The sequence below is a fragment of the Crocodylus porosus genome, unplaced genomic scaffold, assembly GCF_001723895.1.
Source record: "Crocodylus porosus isolate Cpor-Errol unplaced genomic scaffold, CroPor_comp1, whole genome shotgun sequence".
NCBI classification, from domain to species: Eukaryota; Metazoa; Chordata; order Crocodylia; family Crocodylidae; genus Crocodylus; species Crocodylus porosus.
Genome location: NW_017728907.1, coordinates 12,989,211 through 13,000,151, shown reverse-complemented (window position 1 = coordinate 13,000,151; position 10,941 = coordinate 12,989,211). Strand labels below are relative to the sequence as shown.

The following is a 10,941-nucleotide window of genomic DNA, read 5'->3' as shown; positions in this document are numbered from 1 at the left end:
TTCCTGTACATTGGTTTTGGGGGGGCCATTGGTACTTGAGTTTTAGTAATACACATTTCTAGGTTCTATTTATGTTAAGAGAGGAAAAGTGTACACTTAAACAAGCTTGTTTACCAGGAATGATTCAAACTTTACTCTGATTTGTTAATATTTCAAACAGACTACAGAAATGGGGGAATTAAGTCTACCTGAGGTTGAGACACCACTGCCTTCAGTAGACTTAAATGAAGCTGCTTCTAGTATAGCTGCAAGCATTGAAAACATTTCCAGTCCATCTACCTCAGAGATCTCTCCAGTCTCGCATCCTGAGTAAGCTGGTCTTTTTTTTTTTCCCTACCACTTGAGTCTTTATAAGCATAAATGATATTTCCTCATTTTAATAAGGCACCATTTAAAATTTACTAGAGCAGAATTAGTAACACTCTAAATGTTGGGGGTTTAGTTTAATTTCAGTAATAATGTTCTCACAAGTCTATAGTTGTGTAAGAAAACATCATCTGAAAGCATGTAATCACTCTAAAATCTACATGGTAGGAGCTTTATTTTCATTGTGTTAAGTTTGCAAAACAAGTTTCTCCAATTTAAGTACATGGGACTCTGTTTATATGCTGGCGCATTGCAGCAAGGCTTGAGTAATGCTGTCACTTCTAATAATGCGTGTTTTCAGAATAGCTTGCTTGTCTGGTCAAAACAGTTTTGACCAGTCAATACAATGATGAATGCTGGGAAGCAAGTAGACTCCTTTATCAAAGTAGTAGGCTTTAAATATGTTCTATGTAGGTTAATCTATTTGAATAGTACAAGCCTTCCTTTCTTTCCCGTAAGGCCATTTGCCCTCCTAGGCTGCATCCAGATGAGTGCAGATGTGCAGTATGTGGTGCCACAGACCCGTCTGCGGTGCAACACACTGCACATACTGGGGCTTCCTGTGCTGCTATTTTTCAGTGGTGGGGTTTTGTTTTTGTTTGTTTTTTTTGGGGGGGTGACCCTGGGAGATCTTGGGGTCAAAAAAATCTACACCAAAAACAAGTGGGGGTAGTGCATGTGGTGGCAGCACATGCTGCCCAAAACTGGAGCCTGACTGGCCAGTCATGCTTCCTGTAGTGGCTGCAGCTTTGGCAGGACCCCAGGTGAGGCTGCTGGGTCCAACATAGTTGCTGGCCCCAGCTTCCCCCACCCCATCCAGGGTAACCTGCTGTGTACCAGAGCACACATGACATGGGTGTTCCCCAGGGACAAGTAGCAGCAGCACAAAGTGTGCCCCTGCTGCTTGTCTCAGGGGAAACATGGCTGTTCTCTTGTGGATGCAACAATAAAGGACTTTCATGTTTGTGCTGGTAAGTAGGGCAGGAATAGCACTTTAGCAGTTTCACTAGTGGGCTGTGCATCCTTTTGAGGGCAAGTCTTTCAGATTTCCTACTTCTAAGCAACTCCAGTAGGGTAGTGCTAAACTGTAGTGGTGGTAAAAGACCAAGTTTCCTCCTAAACCAAATTTCGAAATCCTGTTTAAAATTCAGTAACACTTGTACTGATGTTCAAACTCTCAGGGGAACATGTATTAATTTGTCAATGGCTCTTGGAGCACTCTGACCTGCCAAAGGTTTATGTGCCTTTGCTCTTCTCGCTGCCTTCAATATGACGTATAAAAAAACTAGCAAGAAAAAAGTGAAGAGCATTATAAAACTCACAATCTAAAATTCCAAGGCTAAGCCTTGTGCACAAGCTTGATTTTTATCTCCCCTCCCCCACCCGCTTTCCCCCAAAAAATACTCCTCACTCCCCACACATGTATCACAAGCTTAGACTAATTTTCTCTTAATCACTGACTATATACATTAAAAGAAAAAGTGAAAATAAACTGGTTTCATTAAATTTAACGAGTCAGAAAAAATATTCAAATACCTTTTTAAATTCCACTTTTTTTTTAAGACAAAAATTCCAGCATATTTCTTCTCTTGAAGAATAAAACCTATCTGCTGACCCATCACTGTTAGGTCTATTGGTGCTCATAAAGTCTTTTATTGCAGTGGTTGAGGGAAGGAAAAATCTTAGCAATCTGAAACTATGGGGTAATAAAGCATTCAGAAATTGGTTTTAAAGTTCTTTAAAGCAAACCTAAGCATAAAAAAACACATTTTAAATTAATGTTATCTTAGATCATTCTGTCTGATGTGAGATTTACAATTGTTAGTTCTTGTGAGGCTTTTTTTTTTTTTTAGGTCAGTTCTTGGTGGTTTAAAGGAAACCATCAGCTTTTGGAGTTAACTTCATAGAAAGTTTGTTTCACCTCCTTAAAGTTTTAGCTGTTACAATTGGGGAAATGCTGAAATTGAGTGTAAAGACTCAAATTAGTGGACTTTTTTTTTTTAAGAAGCGATCTTAACTTCTGGAGGTGATTCTTTGTTTCTGTATGCTGAGGTTTGGCAACACTGAACACAGGAGGCAGAAGAAGGTGACTATCTTTTAATCAGCGAAGTACGTGCTTGCAGATTGGATTTTACTTGAAATGTGAGGGTGCAGTCAGTGGTAATGCATTTCTTTGGACAATGTAAAATGTGGGTGCATGGAAGTGAACAGTAAAAATCCTAAAGTTTTGTTTTGTTTTTAAGTTTTCAAAGTCATACAGTTGTCCTTAAATCGTTGTTGGGAGAATTCTGGTCTGCAAACTTCCATTATAGCTACCTTTTTCCATTTGTGTACTGGACCTTACAGTTGCCACACGCATACTTTTGAAAGCCATTCTTATTCCTCACTCCTATTTTTATTGCTGAACAACTTGTCCCTTTTGGGCAAGGAAGAGATCATGATGCAACTCTATTCTGAGATGAATTATAGAGAATTTTGCAGAAATACTATATGTACTATCTGGCTAAGACAAAGAATATGATCTTATAAACTCAAGGATAGGTCAGTCTCTTCTGCCTTGCCTTCTGCTAGCCCTCAGTAAGGAGAGGAGATCTGTACACATTTGAAACTTGGCGGTGGGGGAGAAGGAGGGAGAAGTGAAGTTGGTGCTACTCTTAGACATTTGCTATTGTAATTAGGAATTTTTCTGTTTGAAATTTCTCATTTGAACCTAATGGAATATAATCTGCTTCCAGTTCTTGGTTAATATGCAAACCATAATTGATCAATTCCTAATTATCACTGTTAACATTTTGTATGTTCATTCATCTGGGCAATCTTTTAGAGGCAAGAATAGACCCAGCAATTTAACATTAAGATAATGTTCAACTTTAACATTTAGGATTTAACAGTCCCGAGTGCCGGAGGCATGATGTATTTAGCTGTCTGAGCAAAGAGGCTTTTTTTTTTAAAGCATCCATTTAAATTCACATTAGAAGTGAGCTTAACAGTGCTTGAACTCCATAAGGAGTTTGTACTCTGTGCCCTAAAGAGTCAAATCTCTTCATTCCTCAGTAAGAAAGTGAGGTTTGGGATGTCTTATTCTCCCTGTTAGCTGCTTCCATATGGAATTTGCTGTGTTTGCTCTGAATCTGTTTTTGTTGCTGCTTTTATGATTGTGGCTGTAACAAATAGCAGACTGGAAGGATAGGCATTTAAATTGCTGACATACTTCTTGGTAAAGCATTTTGTAGCCTGGTGTCAAGATATTGGAGTGACAAGGTTCATGTTGCCCTGGGTGCAGAATTGAGCAAGAAGGAATAAAGGTTTTCTCCTCTGGTTTGTCCCCCTTCTAGACCAGTGTGAAACTTGAACAAATACCCAACAGAAGTTTTCATTTGTCTCACTTTTTCCCGTTCCTTTTGAAAGGCTGATAACTAGCCTTGCCACTCAATTTGTTTTAGCCTTTTTTGGACTTGGCACATGCAAATTCACATCCTGGTGATTTGAAAACAAAAACAAAAAGAAGATTTGGGGCAGGATTTTTTGGCTAGATTGCAAAACCCTTCTGCTGCTCGGGTAGCATTTGGAAAGATTATAGACCTTTACTTAGAAAAGGATTCTCCTTGTATAGGAGAGAATTCTGCCTTTGTCAACATCCCTGTGCTGTCATGCTGCCTCTTGCAGATGTAGCAGAACACTGCTCCATCTGTTTCTGACTTACGATCCAGTAAGGACCCTATATGTGTGGTAGGACTGCTGCCTGCAGTGGCTCTGAGTGTTGTTGTTTTTTCTATAGGGGCTGGCCCTGAGAATTTCATGAATGAGCTTGCTATAGCTCTGTTCCCATATATGTAATGAAACGTGTGAGATTGTCTTGTAAATGTACTATTTGCTCTAGTATGAGATGCCTTAAAGGAAACGTGGGATTTGAGAGTAGCTCTTCCGTACAACGCACCTTGTGTGCTGCTGCTTGCACTGTGGCAAATGAGAGGAGAGGTGCATTTTTTTTCTTATGAATGGTAGGTTTGAAAACGTGGTTCCAAAAAACATGTTGCAAGTCTCCCGATCCTTTTAAGCTTGACTGACATTTTTATGGTACTGTACATATTGGCTTTCAAATAGCTTTATTAATTTACCTCTCTGATTTAGCATGTACTTACAATACCAGAAGCGTAAAAAGCATATTATTTCTTTCCCTTCAGTGCAATAGAAAATTCCAGTGCTGATATTCCTGTAGTCAGCTCTAGTGAAGCTGAGCAGTCAGAACCTGACTGTGATATTGGTGGGGCACTTGAGGCTGACCCTCAGAGTGAGCCTTCCTCTTTTGTCAGTCCACCAGAGGGGTGAGTATTGAAGTAGGTTATGAGCTTGAATGACTTTAAAATAAAATTTCCTTTGCTGTGCTGGCCTTGCAACATATAGTCCTTCACATGCTCTGCTTGCTTCTGTCTCCATCTCTGTACGTATTTGTATCGTGTATAAAATACTATGTGAAGACTGAACAATGCTTTAATACGATTAGGTGCTAACTTCTAATATTCTTACATTTTCAGCCTTGTGGGTCAACATATAGAAAATATCTCCTCTTCACATGGCAAAGGAAAGAAGACTAAATCAGAGTTTGAATCAAAAGTTTCAGCAACTGAGAAAAGTACAGATGAGCAGAAATCTGCTTTGAATGCTTCAGATAACTTAAAACGGGAGGTAAGCTGCGTCACTTATCATTCATGCCTTGGAAGGATTTTAAGTAAATACAACCAGTTTTAAGATGAATTGCAAAACAACCTCTTTTTCTTTCCCTTTCTTTCTGTTCTTTTTAAAAGAGAAGGGGTGGGGAACCCTTCCCCTGCTTGTCCAGTAGAATGATCAGATTCTCATTTCCCTTTTGTTTTAAGAATTAATGTTTTCTTCATTTTAAGAAATAAAGCAGTCATCTGAGTTGTAGCTTGTCTGATGTCCTTTGCAAGATGATTCAATAAAGGCAGTGCTGTGGACTGATGCTGTTGAAACTTTAAAAAAGAAAAAACTCCCAAGAAGGGGGATGAATGAGGCTTTTTTTTTTTTTTTTTTTCTTAAATAATTAGAAGGACAGTACTATGCAAAAATAAGGCTTGCTTCCAGCAGGCAAAATTCACATGTTAAATAGTGTTTTTCCTTTTGTCCTATTCAAAATGGATATTGAGGAAGGGATCTAGAAAATGCTAGAGACATTTAGTTAGTAAGAAATGTGTCTGAATGGCACTTTGAGTTGCTTTTACTTTTCAGATTTCATTTACAATTCTCTTCTTTAGCTGTCTTTCCAGTTTTGTACTGCAGTCAGCTGGGATTCACAGCACACTTACCAAATGTTAGTTTTGCCCTAAAAATCATTTTACCTGGACAAGAAAACTGCCTTTCTCTCAGATGAGAAGCTTTTCTTTACCAGTTCAGATTTTTGGGGCTAGAGTTCTTCTAAACAGCAACTAAAGATAAAATACAGATTTCTGATGACATCCTCCCATACAAGGGCCCAGCCTTATCGCAGCCTTTAGCTGTTTCTCATTAGTGAACAGCATGCTTGGCAGGACACTTGTAGCAGGAAAGTAGTCTAAAGGAAGTTGTGTAACTCCTTATAGTCTATCCTGTTCATCATATGCATTTTCTCTATTGCTATACATTGTGTGGCATAAATTGTTTCTTGATTAATGGTTGTGATTCTTACAATTTCTCAGAGAAAGCTATCTTGGCATTTTCTAGGTATGTGTAACATTTACTGGTGACACTGGAGAGAACAAATTAGTCTTTAAATGCGTTTGCATAAAACTTAAAGGGAGGAATAAAATTATTGGTCATGTTCCTTTTCAGTGTTTGGTTGTGGGGTATGTACTTTTGTAAACCTTTTGTAATGTGGTGTCAGCAACACAAGTCCTGTAGAGTTTCCTGTTCCCTAGGAGAAGGGAATTTAACTTCATTTATACTCTTTTTCACCTTGGGAGTTGTGGGAAGAGGGGGGAATTAAATGAGTGATGTGATGCAGCATAGAAAACACTTCTCTGTAGCAGCCATGGCTTTACATTTTGACCTTGATTAGATCCCTAAATTTTTCCTACTTAATTAATTAAATACTCTTTGCAGTTTGCAAGCAAGAGTGTAGAAGAGATTTGTATGATTTTCAGAGCATAATTATTATAAGGATATTTTCCTTGTTGATAGACGTGGATTTCCAATGGTTCTGAAATAATTTGTTCAGAATGTTTCAGATAACACTATCTTTTAAAATATTTAATCGCTTTAAAGACTGACATTGAACTTCATAGCCTTGATCTTATTTGGTTATGGTCATAGAAAATTTGTAACTTGGGTTTTGGATTGAACATTGTATGTTGCCAAAACCTGGTGGAGGGAGGAAGGGATTAATTTTATAAGCCTCCTACTGTCCAAGGCAAACGGGAAGAATTTTTAAGGGTAAATGGTGACATACTTCAAGCAGATCGTGTGTGTAAAGATGTGCTTTGTGCTAATTTTTTGACACGGTCCACCTAAAGATGTTGCACACTTCCCCCCCACCTCAAAGTTCAACAACTGAAGCATGAAGTTGAAATGTAAACTGGAGTCATTTTAAAAACCAGTGCTGTGGAACACAATTTATGACCCATTTTTGTTTTTGAAGAGTTCTGGCTGTAAAAGATGGTTGCATGAAAATTCATAGCTCTTTTTCTGCTTAAATTTAGACAGGGTGCATTTACAAAGCAACTGTTGAGGAATTACCTTAAATACTAGTAATAAAATGGAATTTCTGTGCGTCTGCTTCGCATTTAACAGCATGTTCATATTCATTCATTGTTTTATAAAGATTTTTATAGAGGTACGCTTTTAAAGGAACTTTAGGTATAAAAATAAGCTGATAATTAAACCATTTCAAGTATCTAGTCGAGTTATTTGGTTGTTTTGTTTTACATGTTTCTAATAAAGCTAAAATGTGTCCTGGTAATTAGAGGCTAAATAAAGCACTGTAAGGAATGCACTTACTACAGCTTTTAGGTTGTAGCAAGATTTTTAGTTTTAAGGTTTGGAGTGGGCATGCCTACACAAGACTCAGTGCAGTGTGCTTGTGTAAAATGCATCTGAATCTGTAATCTGCTAAGAGTTGCTACCACTTTACTTGTGGGGTTTTATATTTAAGAAATATTTTTTTTATCTCAATCGCTTGGTTGAAGTAATAGTGTGGCATTTTGAAAGTACTGCAGTTCCTCTCTGTTTTAATGTTGGTATCTGGAAACAAATCCTGTGTGGCTTTTGCAGAAAGATTATAAAGCAGGAGAAGTTGACCCAAAGGATCCAGGAGACATTCCAACATTTGATGAATGGAAGAAGCAAGTTATGGAAGTAGAAAAAGAAAAGAGTAAGTTCCAGGATTAACTTCTTAGATCTAAATATGGATCACTTTTATTCTGCTGCACCTTTTTACTAACTTTGTGTAGAACTTAAAAGATGAAACTAAAATCCATTCTGAATTTCGAGAAGCCATTTTAAGCTAAAAATTATGAATTGACTGCAGTTCTCTAAATCAAGAATGGATAATTTACTTTCTTATTAACTTTTTTAGTCATCCCTGAACAAAGTAGCAAGACAGTAGCACTTTGTCAGTATATCCTATAAATATCAAAACCACAAGGATTTCAACTTAATTGTATTAGTTGGGGCTTTTGTGTGACACTGAAATCCATATGCTGGTTTAGGCTTAGTATCATCTATAAATGAGGACATACCTAGTCTGTGGTGCCTGCCTCCAGATTTCATGGTCCTGGTGTGATGTCAGGTGCCACTTCCATGGTAAAGTGTGGCAGCCCCCCAATGCCTGTGGCCAAGGGGCCCTGGAAGTCCTGCCCCTCCCCAGAGATTGACATCCGTCAGTCTCCATCAGGGAGTCAGGACTTCTGGGGACTCTTGGCCAAATCGGGGGGAGAGGTGGGAGGCAGGGGCGGGGGCCTACCATGCTATGCCACAAAGCCAGCCTTCTGCCCCTGTGCTTCAGGATGCCAGGACTTCACACCCTTTTCTCTTTTTGCAGAACTATTCTCCTCCCCTTGCAATTTGCTTGCTGGCCATTCATGTGCTTTTTCACAGAGACCTACCAATTTTTATAGTTTTTTTTTTTTTTAATGGAAGTCTCAAATTTGGGTCCCTACCTATAAATTGATGGATGGCCTGGATGGCACCACCTTTTAAACTACTTTGAGAGTACATGCTCTTACCCACTTCCAACCCTCCCTGGTTGAGTGAGTGAGTATAACTTACATTGTTAAAAATCTCTGTAAAACTATAGTGACATTATGTACACAATCGGCATAAATGCCAGACTTTTTTATAGTCCTGTAGAATTGTGACAGGGGATTCCTTGTTTGCTCAAGTGACCTGGTGCTTCCTACTATCCTAGAAATAAATGTCCAATAACAACTGGACTTCAAGGTTGCATCTCAAAGCTAACAAAGAACTTAGAAGTTTTTCTGCCTGTCCCTAAGCCCCGTGTTGGTTGGTAACTTGATGGTTAAGCCTTGAATTTTCAGCTGGAGGGCTACAGAAGGACCAAGTAATATTTTTTAATACTAAGTGTTTAACTGGCTCGCTCTTAAAACAAATGCATAGAGAGTATTGGATGGAATAAACTTTATTGGCACTTGCTTTGATTGTCCTACATATGCCTTTGGCTTTGCAACTGAATAAGAAAGTGGCATCCATGAAAAGCTTCAACTTAAAATCCCATATCCCCTCATAAATAAGCAAGAAACCTTGAGGCATGTGTGGCTATTACCTGTTTTGTTTTTGTTTTTGTTTTTTCTTTGAGGGCCCTCCTTCCCCCTCTAATCTTAATCTTCTTTCTGTAACATGGTTTAAACTTCAGTACATATAACTTGTATCCATGAAAGCTTGTAAGTTCTTAATACTAGTAAACACTAGTGTTCAAGCATCGTTGGACTTGCCTATCAGAAATGTATACTGCTCTCTTGCTTACAAGAACACTGCCAGTTTTGTGTTGCCACGTGTTGTTTATAGTGCACCAATTGCAGTAATCTCTGAAGCATTTTGGGCATTTCTGACAGCAAAAAACACTACTTGTATTTTTGCAGCTCGGAGGGAGGAAGAGATGGAGAAGCTTGAATTTGTCAGCAGTGTGTAACATCTTAAATTTTATGGTACATTTGCATGGGATATGTTTTCACTATTTGAATGGCCTTTTACAGTGCCAAATTGCAGTGCTGATACAAGAACAAGATAGTTTTAAACTGCCAAGTTTCCTGTTTTAAAAACAAAGACAGGATGCTAAGTTATTATACAAGAGCAGCATTTTTAGACTGGTTTACCAGTTTAAACCTGTAAACCAGTTCCAGTAAGTCATGAGTGTTCTCTTCAACATCTTTATCAACTAAATGTGGATACTGGTGTCAGAAGTAGACTGGCCAAGTTTGCCAATGACACTAATCTTTGGGGTGGAGTGTTGTCCACACCTAAGGATGGGCTGGCGATCCAGGCTGACTTAGATAGGCTCAAAAAGTGGGCAGATACAATCCTGATGACATTCCATACTGACAAATGCAAGGTGGTACTCCAACTTGGAAGGGGTGAACGGGGAAACCTGCAGCATGCTTATAGGCTTGGCAGTGCTACTCTTACTAGCACCGTGGCTGAAAGACTTGGGGGTCATGATTGGCCACAAGAAGAACATGAGCCACCAATGCAGTATTGCAGCTGGTAAAGCAAACCAAACTCTGGCTTGCATCAGTAGATGCTTCTTGGGTAAATCCCAGGATATCATCCTGCCACTGTACTCGGCCCTAGTGAGGCTGCGGCTGGAGTACTGCATCCAATTCTGGACCCCACAATTCAAGAAGTATGTGGAGAAGCTTGAGAGGGTCCAGAGGAGAGCCATGCACATGATCAGAGGACAAGAGAATAGGTGTTATGAAGAGAGGTTGAGTCATGTGCTTTTCCAGGCTGAAGTCACATGTTATGGGGTGACCTGATGGCAGTCTATAAGTATATCAGGGCATGCATCAGGATCTGGGGGAATGCCTGTTCGCCAGAGTGCCCCAAGGGATGACAAGGTCCAACGTTCACAAACTCCTCCATGACCATTTTAGGCTGGGCATAAGGAAAAACTTCTTACTGTCCAAGTCCTGGAATAGACCCCCTCCAGAGGTGGTGCAAGCACCTACTCTAGACACTTTCCAGAAACATTCAGATGCCTTTCTTGCTGGGATCCTTTGACCCTAGCTGACTTCCTGCCCCTGGGTTAGGGAGCTGGACCCAATATTCCAACGTCCCTTCCAGCCCTAATGTCTGTGAAATCTGCACTTTTTTTTTTTTTCCTCCTGCACTTTTTTTTTTCCCCCCCCAATCAAAATGAAATGCCACTATGTATAGGTATCAATTGATAACAATGTTTTATTGATATATTTGCAAGCTTAAAGCAATTTCATAGCCTACCAGTGCCTCAGTCTTTAAGTTTTTAAATACCTGTATAATTTTGGCATTTCCCTCCAACCCTTTATCATGGAAAATCAGAGCTCCCCCTGCCCCCCTTGCTGACCAGGACATGGGTCCAGCTGCCCTTTT

General features: G+C 39.3%; 1 protein-coding gene across 3 annotated transcripts in view; it reads left to right on the top strand.

Annotated features, from left to right (window-relative positions):
* Window positions 1-10,941, top strand: part of SUCO (SUN domain containing ossification factor) — a 66,841-nt gene that overhangs the window by 23,859 nt on the left and 32,041 nt on the right. For 2 of the 3 annotated variants that reach the window (XM_019530769.1, XM_019530768.1), the window contains exons 4-7: window positions 161-309; window positions 4,551-4,691; window positions 4,902-5,052; window positions 7,630-7,729. In XM_019530769.1, coding sequence (XP_019386314.1) covers window positions 161-309; window positions 4,551-4,691; window positions 4,902-5,052; window positions 7,630-7,729 — 541 coding nt within the window. The remainder of the gene's footprint in view (window positions 1-160; window positions 310-4,550; window positions 4,692-4,901; window positions 5,053-7,629; window positions 7,730-10,941) is intronic. The other variant, XM_019530770.1, reaches the window with a different exon arrangement.